The 20,609-nt window shown below is 37.4% G+C and overlaps 1 protein-coding gene and 1 long non-coding RNA gene across 3 annotated transcripts in view; one reads left to right on the top strand and one right to left on the bottom strand.

The window, feature by feature from the left end:
- LOC127653030 (uncharacterized) overlaps positions 1 to 1,710 on the bottom strand; it is an 8,549-nt gene extending 6,839 nt beyond the window's left edge. For both annotated transcript variants that reach the window (XR_007971767.1, XR_007971768.1), the window contains exon 1: positions 1,641 to 1,710. This is a non-coding gene — a long non-coding RNA (uncharacterized LOC127653030). The remainder of the gene's footprint in view (positions 1 to 1,640) is intronic.
- Positions 536 to 20,609, top strand: LOC127653028 (vascular endothelial zinc finger 1). Its single transcript, XM_052139516.1, has 9 exons — positions 536 to 1,265; positions 1,449 to 1,578; positions 1,774 to 1,924; positions 5,106 to 5,479; positions 10,373 to 10,716; positions 12,686 to 12,749; positions 13,372 to 13,543; positions 15,092 to 15,515; positions 19,005 to 20,609. Exons 2-8 carry the CDS (start codon positions 1,546 to 1,548, stop codon positions 15,412 to 15,414), a joined length of 1,461 nt encoding a protein of 486 aa, XP_051995476.1. The 5' UTR covers positions 536 to 1,265; positions 1,449 to 1,545; the 3' UTR covers positions 15,415 to 15,515; positions 19,005 to 20,609.

The raw sequence follows: 20,609 nt of genomic DNA, 5'->3' as shown, positions 1-20,609 counted from the left end.
CGCTATAGGAAATGTAATCAAGCTTGAAATCATGATCGCCATGGACACTACTGTCAAGATGTACAGTGATAATACATATAAGAAATATATATTTCTGTCTGTTCTCACCAAAAACCAACTGAATTGCTTTGAAGACATTGATTAAACCACTTGAGTCTGATTAATTACTTTTATACAGCCTTTATACTTTATCTCCTTTTTTGAGCTTCGAAGGCCTGATAACTTCAAAGACTTGCATTGTATGGACCTGAGCTGAGATATTCTTCTAAAAATCTTTGTTTGTTTTCAACAGAAGAAAGTCATAAACATCTGGGATAGGATGGCATATGAAAGAGTAAATTATGAGAGATTTTTTATTTTTTTTGGTGAACTATCCCTTCAAATAAAATTAAAACAGCGCGAACTGTCAGTACATCTGATATGTCTAATCGCATTAGACGCGTACAATTATTATCGGCAGTGATCTGGAGTCGGTTATTATTTACCGCTGCTGCGTCTGCGTGCGTCATTACCTTTAAGAACCTGAGACATTTTTTTTTCCCTCGGCCAGTTCATTTCTCCCACATACGAACATTCAGTTCGCTGCCTCACAATCTTTGTGTTTTGAACTAACATTTTACAGAGGAACGCGTCGATTGTTTCTTTTCACTGATCGCGATGTTTATGGCGTAATTTGCGTCGGCCGAACTCCCGCGTCGGAGGGGCGCGAGAGGACTACATCGCCCCGCTCGAGAACATCGCGTAGAGGAGGGGACGAAGACACACAGGGGGTGTTCACTCGAAATATACCATCCCTTTAAAACAAGGGGGACACGGCGGTGGGGGAGAGATAGCGGGGCAGAGAAGACGGGATAAAAAAAGAAAAGGAAGAAAGAGCGAGGGTGGGAGGGTGAGAGTATTGCAGGGAAAAAAAGGGAAAAAATGTCATCATCTCGATTGAAATGCCGAGGCGGAGCCATGGACGACGGTCGGTGAAGCGTTCGACAAACAGGAATGATATTAAACGCAACGCCGAGGCTCGCACAGATGTCGCACGGGGCCTGGATGGAGAACCTTGAAATAAAAATTATGGCATTATTTTTACCCACGCCACGCGACCGCTGAGAGCAAACCAGACACTAAATGCCATTTATTTTGATAATATTATTTTGCATGATAACACAGCAGTCTCATTAACAAGAAATCATTACATGCAGATATACATTTAATAGCTTTTAAAGCATGATAAACCACTGTTGTGACAGTGAATGACAGCTGTAAACCAAGTAATTTCACTTCATCATTATTTAGAGTACATAGGACAAACTGCATCTTACTTTTTCAATGTAATATGCATTCTTTAACTTTGTAGATTTTAAATGATTTTCATTTTTTATTATTTTTTTAAATACTGGCTTTTCATTTCTAAAAGCACAGAATACGAAGACATTTTTTAAAAATACATTTAGGGTATCTACAACAAACAAAGTGGAAGGAGAGATTGGTGATTCGGATAAATTCGACTACTTTGATCCAAACGGCATCTGTACGTTTTCACACCTCAAGATGGATGCAGCTTGGAGCAATTTCCTCTTTCAGGTAATAACATGTTTTCAAATTGGTCATTTCTGAATATTGATATATTTCCATTTAAATGTCACCTGGAGAATATTCATGTCAAGCAATGTATCAGTTGTCCATAATGGTACTGCATTACCACTGCCACTTTATTCACAAGTTGAGGCAAAAGACTGTTTCAAAGACAGGATGTGAATTTGCCCCTTCCTACTACAGACTCCGCCTTCACAGTCCCAATCTGAGGCGACCCTCCAATCGGATCTTCTACCGGACCTTACGGATACCTCTCAGGACCCGCCCCCTGAACATATAGACACGCCCCCGTCTACGGTGGACACCGCAGCGCTGAGTGAGGAGCCTGTACCGGGTGAGGGAGGGGCAAAAGAGGAGGGTGGGAGGGGAAAATCAGAGGGTACTGAAGGGAACAAAGGTTAGGCTGTTGCATCTAGTAGGGGCATCCATGACTGGAAGGTGGTATAAATGGGTGATGATGTTAATTAGTCCATTTAAATTTTAAAGGAATATTTCTGGTTCAATACAAGTTAAGCTCTACAGAATTTGTGGCATAAAAAATTATTTAGACTAGCCCTAACTTTTCTTGTTGAAAAAAAAGATAAATGGTGGTAAAATTGGGGTACTTACAATGGAAGTGTATGGGTCCAATTTTAGGAGGGTTTAAAGGCAGAAATGTGAAGCTTATAATTTTCTAAAAGCACTTACATTAATTCTTGTAAAACCTGTGTATTATTTGAGCTGTAAAGTAGTTTAAATCATAGTTTTTATGGTCTTTTAGCACTTGTTCATCATATCAGTGTAAATGCTTGTAAATAGTACAAATTAGCCATGTAAATAGGCCTGTCGCGATTATAATTTTGTAATAATTTTCTCCCCAATTTGGAATGCCCAATTTCCCAATGCGCTCTTATGTCCTCGTGGTGGCGTAGTGACTCGCCTCAATCCGGGTGGCAGAGGACGAATATCAGTTGCCTCCACATCAATCCACGCATGTTATCATGTGGCTTGTTGAGCACGTTACCGCGGAGACATAGTGTGTGTGGAGGCTTGACGCTATTCTCCGTGGCAACCAAGCACAACTCACCACGCGACCAAGAGCGAGAACCACATTATAGTGACCATGAGGAGGTTACCTCAGCGTGACTCTACCCACTCTAGCAACCGGGCCAATTACTTGCGTTACTTGCTGAGCTACCCAGGCCCCTGCCTGTCGCGATAATTAAATAGTCATCTGTTAGCGGTTATTTGATTTCACAGCGGTTATTTTATTTAACCACAGTTATTTGAGATAACTGCGATTATTGTCCACTTCAAATTCCAATCACATTTTAATGCCCAAATAATGGATTTTGTAAATGCCATGAACAGCGCATTTGTGTGTCATTCAGTTGAACTTTGAGCATCACTGAGCCGCACCACAGATGTCAACCAGAGCACACCATCAGCAGAGGCTGGCTCCAAACTCACGAAAAATATAACCGAACAAAGGTACACTTTGATAGTGAATCACTCCGGTTTCTTTTTAATTTATAGATCATGTAATGGCTAATTTTTGTGGTCAAAGTAGGTTCATTCAGTTATTGGTAATGGCACAGAGTGACACAGACACACACTTACTCTATTTCTGTGGAGTGATACAATTATGAAATTAAATCTCAAATGTTATGCTTCATGAGAAATATGAGCTCGTTGGTTTAATCAAAGAGCATTAAAATGTGAAAGTGAAGAAATTAGGTATTAAGTATTTTACTATTGCTTAATAAAATATAATATTATATAAATAAAATAAAAATACATTTTGTATTAAAAATATATATATTTTTAATGAGTTTCAAAAACAGCATTGTAAATGTAAAGTTGACCAAAAAGAGAGATATATTTTAAGTATTTAGAAATATTTTGTTATAAAATATAGTTTTAAAGTCTTAAAAGCAAATCATATATCACTATTTTATTATTTGATTTATATATTTTAAGTTAAATATGTACAAATTGCTTCTTAAGGTATATGAAGCACATATGCATTAAGAAATATGACAATTAATTGTGAAAGCCCTAAAACATACAATTAATCGTCATAATTGCAATTAATTGTTTGACAATTAATCGTCAGCCAAATTTCAAATTTCATTGTGACAGCCCTACATGTAAACAACAAACATGTTGTGTAAGGGATAATGTACAGTCAGATGTTGTTATCGCAAAACAAACCCCAAAATTGTGACTGCACATTATTCAGCTTATTACATGGCTACTAAGCAAATAAATAAATTAATTGACATACAATTTTGATGTGCATTGAATTATGTGAGAAGAAATCACTGAACAGCGTTCTATTGCTGTTTATTTTGTGAAAATGACTGACTTACTCATTATTTAGCCTATTACAAGACTACTTACATTTACATTAATGCATTTGGAAGATGCTTTTATCCTAAGCGACTTCAGTGCATTTATTACATGGACAATCCCTCTGGAGCAACCTGGACTAAAGTGCCTTGCTCAAGGACACAATGGTGGTGGCTGTGGGGATCGAACCAGCAACCTTACAAGTTCTGTGCCGTACTTACCAAATAAACAAATAAATGGACTTGAAACATTGATTTTCATTGAAATTTTGTAATTATGTGAGAAAAAGTAAATCACTGAACAGCTGAAATCAACTTCCTGTTTGTGCCAGAGTTCTGGATGTGCAGTCAGATACATGGATGTGCGGTTGTTACTGAGAAATATCAGACTGCTAGATGGCGCCATTGACCAATCAGAATAGAGTATTCCAGAGAGCTGTGTAATTAATATTCGATATTTATGAAACATAATACATGCCATTTCAAGGCATATTTATCAATAGAATCCATGGACCTTGTATATTTTTAAGATAAAATGTGACAAAACTATGAAAAATTAATAAAATTTGAAAAATGAATATTTCTGTAAGGTCCCCTGTATAAATAATAACAGCATTAGCTGAAATATAATTTTTCTCATGTTGTATGTAATAAAAGTGGACATTATATATGAAATATACCCAAATAAATTAGAATTGAAAGCATGTGAAATGAATGGAATCATGATATTGTGATGTATCACAATGTATAGAATTGTGACGTGTATCGCAATACGTATCGTGAGGTGGCTGGAGATACCCAGCCCTTAAATATAGTGAAATCTTTGCAATTAATATGTTGCTTACAAATTTATTTAATTTTTTCAGAATACAGTACTTTTAAATGGTTGTCAATGGAGAAAGATGCTTTTTGTCCCCAAAATGGTATAGTTTTCGCATCTACCAGAAGGGGCTAATTTCCCATGCTAACCAGCCAAACTCTGACAGTTTCAAACAGATCTCCCAAGCATTCCCCCTCATCTGCCATATGAGCAGATATTTCTCCTCTAAAATCATGCCAATGTCACTGTGGAAGTGGTGTGTTTTAGGGAAATCAACCTAATGAATGGTATGCTTAATGTATTTTATATAGAAAAATTATTCATATCACTTCATATAATCATCTCTCTTTCTTTGTCTATCACAGTGAAACCAGTTTCTCGTCCCGCCCGACCGGCACACATCTGCTCCATATGTAATAAGCAGTTTAAGAACAGTTATAACCTGCGTCGTCACCAGTCTGTCCACACTGGAGTGAAGATGAAGGACAGAGCAGCTAGAGAGAAAATAGATGGCGGGAAGGCTGCACCACGAGTGGAGAGGCAGACCATCCCTCTTTCTCTTCTCCAACTGACTATACCTGCCTCCATACCCACGGCAGTCGACCCCATGGTCCATCCTTCCCCAATCAGCAATCAGCAGCTAGAGACTGTTGCCCTCTCTATTGCCCCAGCAACGGTTGCCATGACAGTGACCCAACCTCTCCCTACTGCAGTGGTTGTTACTGGGACAATGGTGCAGGTCGGGTTTGTTTGTGTCTTTTGCTTGTACTTTGCATACCTTTGCTGCCGTTCTCTTGTCCTTGATTTAACTTTTTTCTTCATGCATTAGCCCAGAAGCATACATTACGCAAGTACACAGATGCGAATACTTGGCTCACATATTGCACTTGTTATTATAATTTTGTATTAACTATTTTTATTGATTCCATTCAACCAATTAAATAAACTTAACAGAAAATATGGAATCAAATTAAACCCTTGCCCCTGAACCCCCCCATCAACACAAACACGCACCCCAGTGGTAAAAATATAAAAAGTATATTTTCAAAAACCAATAATAACACATTTAAAACTACAAATACCTCTCCACTGACCCTCCCCGAGAACCCTTCAGAAAGGCCAAATATCTGCCACACTTCCTATTGAACAAATCCATGTTTCCTAGCCTTAAATGTCATTTCTTCGAATGCCGCCACCCTGCCCATCTCTGTGCACCACTCTTGAAATGAGGGCACTCCAGCCGACTTCCATCCCCTAAGAATTATCTATCTGCCAATCATAACACCAGCTAGGACCCAACTTTTTCATATCTATCCCCTATATTAATGACTGCCCCATCACCTACAATACAGAGTCTGGGGCAAAATGAAATTTGAGTGCTCATTACGTCACACCCTCAACCAAAATTATTGGATCTTAACGCACCACCAAAAAACATGGGCTGTGTCCCCATCTTCTGATTGGCATTGCCAGCAGGTGGGTGTGTCTTTAAGACCAAGCCTATACAATCTAGAGGGTGTCCAATAGAATCAATGTAAAATCTTAAATTGCATAAGGCGCACCTTTGCATCTCTAGATGTAGACATTATGTTTTTTAGTATCCTAGCCCACACTCCCTCCTCCAATGCCAAGTTTAAATCTTTCTTCCATAATCTATTGAGAGAAATTGAAGCTCCGTCCCCCAGACTCTGAATTAGCAGGGAGGAATACACTGATGCCTCATGACCTTTTCCAAAAGCAGTAATCACCACTTCCAGAGTATCTGCTGCTTTAGGGGGGTGTTTAGTATGCTACTCCTAAAAATAGTACAGAGTAGTTGGCACATCTGTAAATGCCTAAAGAACTGAGACCTGGGAATCCCAAAATGTTGAACTGTAGGTACTCTAAGTTTATTTCAGAATCAAGAGAATTCCTTTGCTCAGTCATCAGTTTAGGAAGTTCTAATGGTTCCATAAAGTTTCTAATATCCTCATTGGTAGACAAAGACGTGGAACTATAGAGATCAAGATAGAATTCTTTAAAAGTATTTAAAAGTAAAACCACGCCCACAGAGGATACTGAGGTCCAGTTGGTTTCCATATAGACATTGATTTCAGCCTTTAGTATTTGTTGGATTTCAGGATTTTGCTAAAGCGATACATACATTTTTCTCCATATGTGGCAACCCCTCTAAACAAACCATGGTGTGATCTGAGACTAAAATATTTCAGTTGAGCAATCAACAACAAATGAAATGAGGGGACTTAGATATATAAAAAAATATATATATTCTAGAGTAAATCTTATGGACTGATGAAAAAATGTATAGTCCCTACCAGATGGGTTCAAAGGTCCCCAAATATCTGTAAGACCATGATTTTTACACATCCTGTGAATCGTCAGTGTTGCTCAAGGGGGCTTACACACTTTTGCTTCACTATGATCAAGGACTGAGTCCATCAAAAGATGAATGTCTCCTCCCAATATTATATCATGAGAGGTGCCAGCGGCTTGCAACATCCCTTCAAGATCTTTAAAAAAATCCCTGAGCATCACTGTTAGGTGCATAAAGATGAGCCAAATTAAAACTTTGATTAAAGTTAATTAAAACTATTAAAGTCCATCAAAACTATTTTAAAGTTAATTAAAATTAAAACCCTGAATTTCAGCTAAAACAAAAATTATTCGTCCTAATTTATCTTTACTCTGTTTGAGACATTTTAATTGTAGATGTTTACTTATCAATGTAATAACTCCCCTGCTCTTACTCAAGCCAGCACTATAAAATGACAGCGCCAACTGGCATCCATCCCTCCAAAGTCAAACAGTCCATGTACGCCTACGAGAGCCCCCTTGACAACCTTGCTGTCGGATTGCTCAAATCTGGTGTTTCTAATCAGATTTTGTGAGACAGAATTACACAGCAAAAGATAATTTATAAAACAAACTCCAGCCAATAGGCAGAATAAACACAAAGAGCATGTAGATTCATCCATAAAACTGTCCTGAAGGTGTGTAACTCTACAAAATAAACTCCAGCCACTAAGTGGAACTAGCACAAAAAAAGTGCTCAGATTCCTCAAACATTCAAGCTAATGTTCAGTGAGCCAGTCCACTCCGCTAAATCGTGAGTGCAACAAAATTACTTACTCCATTGACTTTATAAAGGACATCGCTTGCTGTGGGCTTGTGAATGTTTTACTGCTATCCTTTGCATCTGTTCTCAGTTTGGCCAGGAATATCAGGGCAAAAGCGACCTTCCATTGATGTAGAAGTTTCTTGCATTCCTTGAATCGATCATGTTTCTCTCTTGTCGAGTTTGTAAAGTCTGGGAACAAGAAAATGCTGTGGTTCTTCCAAGAAAGACTTCCTGTACTCCTCACCTCGCGTAACACAAGATCTTTATTGGATGATCTCAGAAATTTGTCCAGAAATGATCGGGGCCTGTATCCCTCCTTGGATCGCCGAGCTGGAACCCTGTGAGCTTGCTCAGTTTCCATCTTATGGCCTTCTATGTCGAGCAGATTAGGAAAGAGCCCATCCAGGAATTTCACCATATCCTGTCCCTGTGCTCCCTCTGGGACTCCTACGATACAGATGTTATTCCACCGGCTGTGGTTTTCCATGTCCTCCAACTTCTCTCAGACACGCTCCAAATCCACCTTGGTTGCTAGCGGATTAACAGATAATTCACTCTCTGATGACTCCAGGTAATCGATCTGTTTCTCGACATCTCCCACTCTTGTAACCACATCAGTGAACTTCGCCTCCATGGCGGTGATCGATCGACGTATCACAGCAAGATCCTTCAAGTAAGCAACGACCTTTGTCAACATTGCCGACATGTTCAGCATCTCCCGCTGCGTTTCCTGCACCTCACTAACCAAGTCGACTCCCAGGCCCTTGGCCTGTTTGAGCGAAGATTTTGAATTCTATTCTGTCCTCCTAGAACAGTTATGGAACAGAGTGTATCGAATCTCACCAGTTTATGTCATAAAAAGTATTAAAACTAGCAAAGTCCACAGAGCTCGCCATTCACATCTTCGCCTGGTGTCATGTGACATCCCTGAAATTGGGATATTATTGAACATACAGTACTTAAAGTGTGTTCTTGCATTGCTCTAACATGTCATGGGTGGCAATAGAGTTACCTTCAAACGTCTGTTCCGTTAAACCGGATGTTATTATTCAGGTAGCTAGCTGTAAAGTTATTGAATTAACCAATAGTAGTTGAGCTGAAAGAGAAAACTGGCCATTATGCGAATGCCTGTTATAGCACCCATTGTTGCAACACTAACTCTAACAACGTACAAAATCAAGCTTTGCATAGTTAAGGCCGTAACATACTCTTCGCAATACGTGGATGCAGACACTTCTAGCTACGCAATGTCTATTCGGTGCATTGTCCAAAATATGTCAGACTGTAATTGATAATAAAGCGCAAGTACCCATTGCATTCTATGCATTACCACAAGGGGTGCTATAGTGGATATTAATTTTAGCTGTCTGCTTCTTCTGTGTTTTCTCTTTCAAGCCAACTACTGTCATGGCAGAGCAACAGTTTGAAGAGAATATTGCTGAGCAAGTAAAGTCAATGGGCCTTTAAGAGCTCTAGCGCTAAGCACAACGTTATGCCATAAATCATACACGCAAAGTCAAAGGCATGTTTTGGTAGTTTCGTGCAAGCATGTGATAGCATTCGTCCTATTATATAGTCCATTCCCTGTGAAGCACCAGCGATAAAAACACAGACTGCACATTCATTAGAAGTTGGTAGTATAAATGGACTGAATGAAATTAATACCAAGAACTGAAATATGGACTTAAGTTCTTTTGTGCATCAACTGCCTCCTTATTAAATGGGACACGCTCCTTTTATACGCGTGGAAAATATGAGTAAATAAATAAGTAAATAAAATAAATGAGTAAATAAAATAAACTATAGAAAATGTTATTATTATTAATAATTTTCATCTACTGACACACAAATCATGACTAGGATTAACAGTGGTTGTATCGGAACACACTTTGCTTCTACCAGTCGATTTAGATATTTAAAAATTAAATAAATTAATTGAAACATGGAAAAATCGAACCAAAAATATTTCTAAATTAAAATAACATTTCAAACAAATCGAAAATATAATAACAATAACGAAGTTGTTAAAAAAAATCATACCAATTCCGAACATTTAATAGGATGCAATGAGGTTGCATAGCAGCCGCATAATAAGGTCTTGTGAGCACCCATCTTGAAATGTAAAATGACAAATCAGACACCCTACAGTCTCGTAGACTTTATGGACATATCAAGTGTGCCATTCGGGAAAGGGCCAAGGTTTCTTTTTACTGTTATTTCATCGTTATTTCTTCACACAACTTGTCTTCTGTAGTCAGTATCTATTTCAAAAGTTGTACCTCTCAAATCCCAAGTCTCGCCAAAAATCAGGCTAATGCTTCAACGGTTGTGTAACATGGTCTCATACCTGCCCTCATCTCATTATTGAACACTCACAGTCAGTCGGTTAGTAGGTCAGCAAAAAAATTTCTTGCTTTAGCCAGAAGACAGAGAAAGATTTGCTGTCTTTGTGGCTTTGACCACAAAATATGTAACGGCCAAAAATATCTGACATTCTGTTTCATTGTTTTTCAGGCTGCTCCAAATAACAACACCAACGATAACCTGAATAATCCCACCCCGATACAAATATCTTTCCCGATAACAAACCCACTGCCAGTAAATCCAGCTCCCATTCCTAATCTTAAATCCAACCCAGTAAGAAAGAACCATGCTTGTGAGGCATGTGGGAAGGCGTTCAGGGATGTGTACCATCTTAACCGGCATCGGTTGTCCCATTCGGATGAAAAGCCTTACTCCTGTCCCATCTGCCAACAGCGGTTTAAGAGAAAGGATCGTATGAGTTATCATGTTAGGTCACATCAGGGAGGGGTGGAAAAACCATATGTGTGTCCCCACTGTGCCAAGGGCTTCTCACGGTAAGAGACATACCTCTACACACCTGTACACATACATATATTTAGTTGCATACAGTTATTTTAGTAATGAGGGAACTGAGATTAGGAGGACATGAACTTTTTAATTATTTCTATAAACACACACATGCCGGGTATAAAGAAGGAAAACATTTCATCAGTATTTCAAACCAATTCACAGCAGGTTCCAAGTATATTGTTCCAGTGAGCATTAGTGTATTACTGTAGTTCTGGCAGAAAGTAATCGTTTAACTGAAAGCTATAGAGAGATGTCCTAATTATTAATTTGAGACTGAAAATGGGTTAGTGTGATGAGAAATATGACCTCCTGTCATATTTATCAATCTATACGCTATTTAGACAAATTTACAAATTTTAGATTTTTGCTAATAAATTTTGCGCTTTTTATTTTTTTAACTTAAGTGTCAAGCAGTGTATATTTTTATTAAACATTAAGATTTCTTCACAAGACAAATTTACAAGATAAAAGTTGCATAGTTAAAACTTTGCCATAATAGCTGTAAATAGTGAATAAATTATAGCCCTCCTGCATTTTAAACCAGTTCAACACAGAATCTGCATCTGAAGCAAATGGAGAACCAAAGTACTCCAAATTAAATAATTAAATCAATAAGTCATCAAATTGACAAAGTGTGTTTTAACATGTATTTACACAGGATAATTCCAGGAAATAAAGTATCACACACTTTAAAAAAATAAATACAAATCAAATGTCGTTTTCATTAAATGAGCCTTCTGTGTTGGTTATCAGGACAATGGAAGATCTTAAAGGAATAGTTCACCCAACAATTTTAATTCTCATCATTTACTCACCCTCATGCCATCCCAGATGTGTATGACTTTCTTTCTTCTGCAGGAACAAACAAATGCTTTTAGAATTTTGTTTTTACTATGTAGGTCCATACAATGCAAGTGAATGGTGACCGGAACTTTGAAGCTCCAAAAATCACATAAGTCAGCATACAAATAATTAATATGACTCCAATGGTTAAATCTATATCTTCAGAAGTGATATGAGTGGTGTGGGTGATTTAAGTCCTTTTTTACCATAAATGTCTTCTTTTGTTTTTTGGCAATTCACATTCTTCATTCATATCGAAACCTATTGATCTGTTTCTCACCCACACATATCATATTACTTCTGAAGATATGGATTTAACATCTGGAATCATATGGATTAATTTTACTCTGCCTTTATGTGATTTTTAAAGATTCAACTTTTTTGTCACCATTCACTTGCATTGTATGGACCTACAGAGCTGAAATTGATACACATCTGGGATGGCATGAGGGTGAGTAAATTATGAGAATTTTCATTTTTGGGTGAACTATTCCTTTAAGAGGTTTCCTGATCTAACCCTATCTTTTAACTGTTGGTCTATGTTGGAAATGTGTTTTAAACTAATGTCTTTGGCAGCTGCATTGAATCTTACTGTTGTTTTTCATCTCACGCCATGACCGTTACAATATACATTATTATTGAAAGTTTCTTTAAAGTAGTCTTGAAAACGGGAATGTTCTGGGTTCAAGTTGAGATTAATTGACACATTTGTGGCATAATGTTTACCAAAAATAAAAATGTCCCTTGTTTATAAATAACACCAAAAAAACAGCAATTGCAGTTGCAGTACGGCACTTACAATGGAAGTAAATAGGGACAGTCTATATATGTTAAAATACACACAGTTTCAAGTATAGCCACAAGATGTAAAACATTACACAAGTTAACATGATTTGAGTGTGAAAAAAAATCGCTTTCTAACCTTATTCATGTAAAGTTATATCCAGTACTGCAACTATGTTGTCATGACAACCTAATGCTGGTAAATCATGCAATCTGGTAAACATTGTAACATAATTCACACAAATTCATTAGAGCTTACTACTGCTATTTATTGTTGTTTTGTACATATTGTATTCCTTGGTTGAGCCCTCTCTCTGTCTCCTCCAGGCCTGACCATCTCAACAGTCATGTGCGACAGGTGCACTCCACAGAAAGACCCTTCAAATGTCCGGTAATCAACAGACACACACTCTCTATATATATCTCTCTCCCTCCATCTCTCCAATTCCCTTTCCTTTACTTTTTAGCACAGTCTTTAAAGGTGAACTATGTATTTTTTTGGATCCCAGCTTAATATGCAGAGACAACTATAAGTAAGCCATTCATAGGTTGAATTCACCAAAAAGTGTAAACACTGTGGCTCTGTGGCACCTTCAAAACATTCTCTGTTTGTTTGAGCATCCTGACCAGCCTGACACAGCAACATTGGCTCAACCAATGGCATAAGTTTAGGGTGGGGCTATCTTTTTTCCTACCAATGACTTCACCTTTAAGTCATCCTCACTTCATTTGTGTTTTAGCTTTTTATTAAATCTGAAGACATTAACAACATAACTCAGTATTAAAGTGTCTGTGTATAGTCTAACTGAGAGCTCTCAAAGCATGCGCTTTTCTGGTTGTATGTGTATGTGGGCTGCAGCCATATGTCTCTTGCAGTGTGTGAGTCGAGGATGAGTCATCATGAGTGGGTCGTGAAGCAACATATGGATAGGGTTGCAATACAAGAGAGAATGAAGTATCTGCATGTTTGTACCATAAAAGTGCTTCATGAACTATTTTTCTTGATTCTTCAGACATGCGAATCTGCGTTCGCTACTAAAGACCGGTTACGAGCTCATATGATCAGACATGAGGACAAGGTTCCCTGCCATATCTGTGGCAAACTTCTCTCCCCTGCTTACATCACAGATCACATGAGAGTCCATAACCAATCACAGCATCATGTCTGCCACCTTTGCAACCGCAGTGAGTGTTATTGATTATTCCATTTGTGGTCTGAAAAGCTTTGCAATCCCATGATGTACTCTTACCTATTAATATTATATCTATTATGTGTTTATCAGTGTTGGGTGTAATCTGATTACAAGCTACTTTAATTTAATTAAGTCAAAAATAGTGTAAAGCAATACATATAAATTGTATGTAATCCGATAACAGTAACTTGACTTTTAGTTATTTTAGAATAATACTATTTAAGTTGAATATATTTACAACATCATTATTGTTAGATTCATATGCACATAATTTTGCATTTCTGTGACAGCTGAAGGGTGTACGGCGCCTAATAAATCATTGTGAGAAGTGAGAAAAGTGTAGTGCTCTGTATGACTTGTGTGACAATGGATGAGGAAATATAGACAATTATTTTGACTTTAGTTATTATTTACTCCTAAAAATCATCTTATTTAAAAAATCAGACAAAGCAAGAAAACCAGGTTTTCATGAGTGTTGAAATAGTCAAGCTATTCTCTGCTTTTGACGTCAAACCATGTAGAGGCATGCGCACAACACTTAGAACAGCGTTAAAGGTGTTTACATGCAACGGGAAATCCATGTAATGAGCAAAAATCTACCCTTGTCAATCAATTTATACTTAAGCCTTTTAATGACCGATAAAGAAAAATTGTTTAATGCGTTTACATGACCACACACATTGTTTATGACTTATTAAGCATTATTGGTGTACAAACATGCATGTAAACGAGCCCAATGTTTCGTACAGATATCTGGTTTTGCAGTGGGGGTTTATCAAATTAATGTGAAATAATTATTGGAGACATTAATTGTTTATTAAAACTGTAAAAGATTATTATCTTCACATAACCAAATCAATATTCATGAGTTTGCCACTGTGTCATTAACTCCCCCCCGCCACATGGCTCCACCACTTTTTATAACAAAGTGACACCCATGGTAAAGGCTCTGACGAATTCAGGTAATTTGTTACACTACTAATTTGTGAGCTTGTGAGTCTTTATAATCAATTCGTTAAAAGAACTGGGTCAAATAAATGAGTTAATTAAGCTCTGACAGATTCTGCAAGTAATTTTTGTGACTGATTCAAACTGAGTTTGCGAGTCTTTTCAACCGATAAACTAGCTCACTATCATTTGTTTGTTAATCAGACTGCATTGGTCTTTGCTTGTTTTGGTATACCACCAAGGACATTTCAACAGAAAGGCGTGTTGTCTATTTGTCTTATTATTATTTCACAGCACCCAGTCTTTTTAGCTCACCACATTCATTTCAAACTCACAACTTCGTTAAAATACAATTTATTTAGCCGAGATGCTTTTGATTTAGCAGCGGTACAGCACCACCACTGAATAGGAACCGGAAACAATACTATATTGTAAATTATTGACATTACTCTGCTTGCTTCGCTATTCATAAAAATGTTAATTGTTTCAATACTGAAAGCTAAAAGTTAATTTAGCAATAGCGAAAATTGCAAGTTGGAATGATTGTTCTTCCATTCCGTTCGTCATAAAAATCATCCTTATTTCCACGTAGGTTTCACCACACTGACATACCTGCGTGTACATGCTCAGAAGCACCATGGGCAAGAGTGGAAGGAGAGTGGGGTCGGCCGTGGCTGCGGCCCAGGTGGGGTGCTGTTATGCCAGCTGTGTGGGGTGCACTGTAAGACGCCCACGCAGCTCCAGGGCCACATGGCCATCCATGCCAACCAGACAGACCCCAATGTCCCTTGCCCCATCAGCAGCAGCAGTTCAGTGGCAACTGTGGGTGGAGCCACTTCTGTGTCCAGCTCTCCAGTCACGGTTGGACTGCTGGTGACTGACTGCTCCAGCATTGCTCCTCAGAGCCACAGCTAGCCAACAGCACACATTTAGGAAGGAGGGAGGGATGAATGAGGCGGGGATTAATGGGTGGGAGGGGAGAAAAGTGGACAAGAGGATTGGCCTAACCTGGACAGGTGAGGAAAGGAGAATTTTATGTAGACCTGAGTGATATATTAAATATTCGCAATGTTTTTGGCATGGTTTTCCTGGGAATATAACATTAAGAAACATTAGCTATGTTTCCATATACAGCCGTGGCCAAACGTATTGGCAGTGACATGCATTTTCTGCTTCAGTTTTTGTGGTGTTGATTCACATTGTTTCTAAATTATTGTTCAGAGTGATCAGATGCATTTTAAATAATTGCAAAAAGCTTCATTGGCCAAAAAAAATTACTTTATCACAAAAACCCAAATTTCACAGTTTTTTGGTCCTGGCACAAAATGACCAGCCAACATCATTTTACTAATTATATCAGCAGCACTGATAAGTGTGAATGAGTACTAGTCAGGTGAAATCACTTTATCATGCTGATTTGGATTATAAGAGCAGTAAGCATTGGTTACCTCTAAAGAAAGACATGCAGCCATCATCGCTTTGCATCAAAATGGCCTCGCATGCAAGAACATTGCTGCAGAGAATGTGGCACCTGAAAGAACCATTTACCGGATCATCAAGAACTTCAAGGAGAGAAGTTCAACTGCAGTGAAGAAGGATTCAGGACGTCCCAGAGAGTCCAGCAATGCCAGGACCATCTCCTCCTATGGAGTCGGCTACAGAATCGTGTCACCACCAGTGCAGAGCTTGCTCAATATTGGCAGCAGGTTGGTGTGAGTGCATCTGCACGCACAGTGAGGCGAAGACTTTTGGACAATGGGCTGGTGTCAAAAAGGGCATCAAAGAATCCACTTCTCTCCATGAAAAACATTAAGGACAGACTGAAATTCTGCAGTAAGTACAAGGATTGGACAGCAGAAGACTGGTGCAAATATATTTTCTCTGATGAATCCCCCTTCCGACTGTTTGGGACATCTGGAAAATCGATAGTCCGGAGAAGAAAAGGTGAAAGCCACCATGAGTCCAGTGTCGTGCCAACAGTGCGGCATCCTGAGACCATCCATTTGTGGAGTTGCTTTTAATCCATGGGAGTGGGCTCTCTCACAATTCTGCCCAAAAACACTGCCATGAATAAAGAATGATATGAAAACATCCCGAAAGAGCAACTTCTCCCAACGATCCAGGAGCAATTTGGTGATGATCTGTGCATTTTCCAGCATGATGGAGCACCATGTCACAAGGCAAGAGTGATAATGAAGTGGCTCGGAGATCATTACATTGAAATTTTGGATCCGTGGCCAGGCAATTCCCCGGATCTTAATCCCATAGAGAACCTGTGGTCAATCCTCAAAAGGTGAGTTGACAAGTAGAAGCCCACAAATTGCGATCAACTCTGAGCACTAATAAGGCAAGAATGGATCACCATCAGTCAGGATTTGGCCCAGAAGCTGTTATCCAGCTTGCCAGAGTGAATTGCAGAGGTTATGAAGAACAAGGGTCAACACTGTAAATATTGACTCTGCATATATTGAATGATTTTGCTAATAAAAGCCTTTAAAACGTATGAAACGCTTATTATTGTTTTCCAGAATACCATAGAATCATGTGAAAAAATTGTCTACAAATACTGAAGCAGCAAAATTGCAAAACACAAAATGTACGTCACTGCCAATACTTTTGGCCACAGCTTGTATGGTGTGATATTTAAATTATGCAAAAAATCGGACTATTGCAAAACTATTTTTGAATAGAGCAGCATTTGTATCTTATGTGTATAAGAGGGTAAAATTATGAAAACAATTGTGGGGAATTTGGAGCAAAATAGGAATTCAGATGGAAGTTGAAACCACTGTGGCTCTTTTATCAAATGTAAAGCATTTATAAACTGGGTCACATGGACAAAATATGTATATTTGTAAAGTCAATTCATCCATCTCAAATGAGTGTATCAATTTTTATGTACATTTTGGAAACTTTATTTGTATCTTGGTATTTTCATTAAGAAAATTCACAAAAAAATGTTTTGGTTGGAAACCCAGCTATTGTAAATATCAGAATGATTTTAATGTGCTTTTTATCAAGCCATAAAGTTTCCTAAAGATCATGCCTAAAGACTAATTTCACATTTCCTCTTTGTCTCACAATTTAATATAATTTCTGATTTACACTACAGTAGCAAAAAAAGGGTTGTACAGTTGAATTTATTACCAAGAATCAGCTCAAACTGTCAATTCATGAAATGTTTCAAAACTGTAATTTAAAGATTCATTTGCGTCATCATTAAAACATTTTCACTGAATTCCCAGAGAAGTCCCTCGGTTTTACGTGCTTGAGTGTTTTAGTAAAAAAGGTATGTTGGTAAACAGGGGCATCATGCACCTAATTTGTTTAGGGGGAACCTTCATGCAGTATTATTTAAATAAAAAAATTAAGTGGTTTTACGTCACTCTTTTACGATTTTGTCATCTCTATTGTATAGGCATTTTCCATATGTGACACAAGAAAAGCCGCTTTTCATTACTTAAAGTTTTTATAATGACAGGAAAGGAGAGGATTCACACTGAAATAAGATAATAAGCTGCTTCTTTCAACATGAAGAAATGTGTGTAACGACACCGCAAAACCTGTCAAATTACTTTCAAAACCAAAGGGAATGAACAGTGACTGATGAAATAAAAACATAGATATAATCTATATTAGACAATGAAAAAAATTGTTGACTGTTCCACAGAGATCACATTTAGTTGGCAAACATAAACTGCACTGAAGTTGATGCAGTTAATAGATTTATTACCATAACAAAGCGTTTTCCTTTGGTGCTGGACCTTCCAAGTGAGCGTGATCTCCGAAGCAGCCACAGGATGCGCTTAAAATGGAACATATGACTCGATTGGACTGACAAAATTTAGACATGTGAATAAAGAATTCTGCCACAGACATTCTTTTTTAAATGCAATAATCATTTACTTTAATTATCGAAGGTACAAATAATTTTTTGGAATTTCAAATAATCCATTCAAACTCCTCAAAAAGGCTCAAAAATCTAAATGGGCACATGCCACCTCAGTCTGAATGGGGATGATGCATCTGTTGGTAAATATTATTATTTATAACTATGCTTTGTAATATTGGTGCAATTAAATCTTTTGTTTATTTAGTCACAAATGCACGGAAAACGTGCCTTGATTATTTTCTAGATTTTTATTATATTTTACTTATTGCATTAAACCTTTTGAATCTACTTTGAATCTGACTGTTTGGTCGAAATGAGATGTCCTCTGATTGAAAAAAAGAAAAGAAAAAAACACCCTTTTAGCCATTTCAGAGCAAACACAAAAATATTTTGAAATATATTAAATATTGTCCAAAGGCCAAAACATATTTTTTTTTGCTATCACCTAGCCCTCATGTTACTGTCTTTTCTCATGTTTGAGTGTTATGTCATCCACTCTTCGCTTATTTCACTTGTTGGCCTAATTAGTTTATTAATGAGTCAGGCATAGAAGAGGAATGTGTGTATGCAAATCAACATTACCAATCAAACCTCAATGTTTTCCTCATTACAGGCTGCCATGGAAATGCCAACACAAAGATTGCCATAGAAACCTACCCATAACCCCACCCCTTTCATCCACCTCAAATCTTGCTGGCACTGTGCTAGAACTGAATAACTCTCTTCAAAGTAGTATGATATTTGAATGAACTCAAGAAACATCAACCTGCTTCAAATTCACTTTAATGTGCAGATGGAACAGCAAATCCTACTGGATTAGTTGTCCTTCATATGCTTTGAGCTGGTCTGGTTTTGAAGAAGAGCTGCATGTTTCTATGAAGATCTGATGGAAACCTGGGTTGGAAGTCAATACATTTCCTTCCAAAATCCCCACTGAGAGATCACTCTGGTTTTAAATGTAGGCTGTTATTAAGTGCCGTCCCAGTTCATCACGACAATTCCAGTGTTGAGGAATGTAGAACACTGAGAGGAATTGACACATTATGCCTTCCAACCATTTCCTTATATCGTAATGGGTTCGATCAAACTGACTGCTACATATGATCTTGAAGAAAAAAAGAGATGCATTTCATAAATGAATTTACTCTGTTGTAAGAGATCATTCCATCTTAAATGATCTTTACATGACATCTTCACAGAACTATTTATGGGATCAAGTATGGTGCCATTTCCTCTCATGCATCCCTGCAAAGGGTTGTAAAGGTTTAAAACTTGTTCACATGGACAAAATATTTATATTTGTAATGTATGTAGTATATATGAACACTAAAAAAATGAATCTATTGTTCAATGCCTCCTATGATCATTTTCACGATGCTTATTGATCGTGATTTATCTCCTCCTTTTTTGACTAAAGTCATTAAACAAATGTAATAATGTTGATTAAGCTGCATAAGATCTGTAACCTATGTTTCCAGTTCTGTTTGTGTTGACGCTTGTTAAACGGCAGTATGTGTTGGTGTGGCTGTACTTTTATCCTAATTAATCTCTGTACAATGATCTTGCACCTAATTATACTGAATTGAACTGCAGCATCTGTTGCTCTATTGGGATATATCATATTATGTACAGTATGTCGAGTCACCTGGTGCTTTTGTGGTACACTTTGGCATCCCATTTTTTTTTTTTAAAGCATGACATGCACAAATCTTGTGTTTATATATATATATATATATATATATATATATATATATATATATATATACACTTCGGTCAAAACTTTTGAAACACTTGACTGAAAAATAGATCTTAAACATCTTTTGATCTGAAGGTGTGTGCTTAAATGTTTGATATTAGATTTGTAGACAAAAATATAATTGTGCCACCATATTAATTTAATTCATTATAAAACTAAAAAAAATTTCAATTCTATTTAAATTCATGACTTGGACCAAATAATAAAGAAAAGCAGCCAATAAGTGCCCAACATAGATGGGAACTCCTTCAATGCTGTTTAAAAATCATCCCAGGGTGATTCCTCAAGAAGTTGTTTGAGAAAATGTCAAGAGTACAAAATCTAGGCAAAGGGTGACGACTTTGAAGATGATAAAATATAACATAGTTTTGATTTATTTTGGATTTTGTTTAGTCACAACATAATTCCCATAGTTACATTTATGTTATTCCATAGTTTTGATGACTTTACTATTATTCTAAA

Source organism: Xyrauchen texanus, chromosome 12, assembly GCF_025860055.1.
Source record: "Xyrauchen texanus isolate HMW12.3.18 chromosome 12, RBS_HiC_50CHRs, whole genome shotgun sequence".
Taxonomy (NCBI): Eukaryota; Metazoa; Chordata; class Actinopteri; order Cypriniformes; family Catostomidae; genus Xyrauchen; species Xyrauchen texanus.
This window is presented reverse-complemented; position numbering and strand designations above follow the sequence as displayed.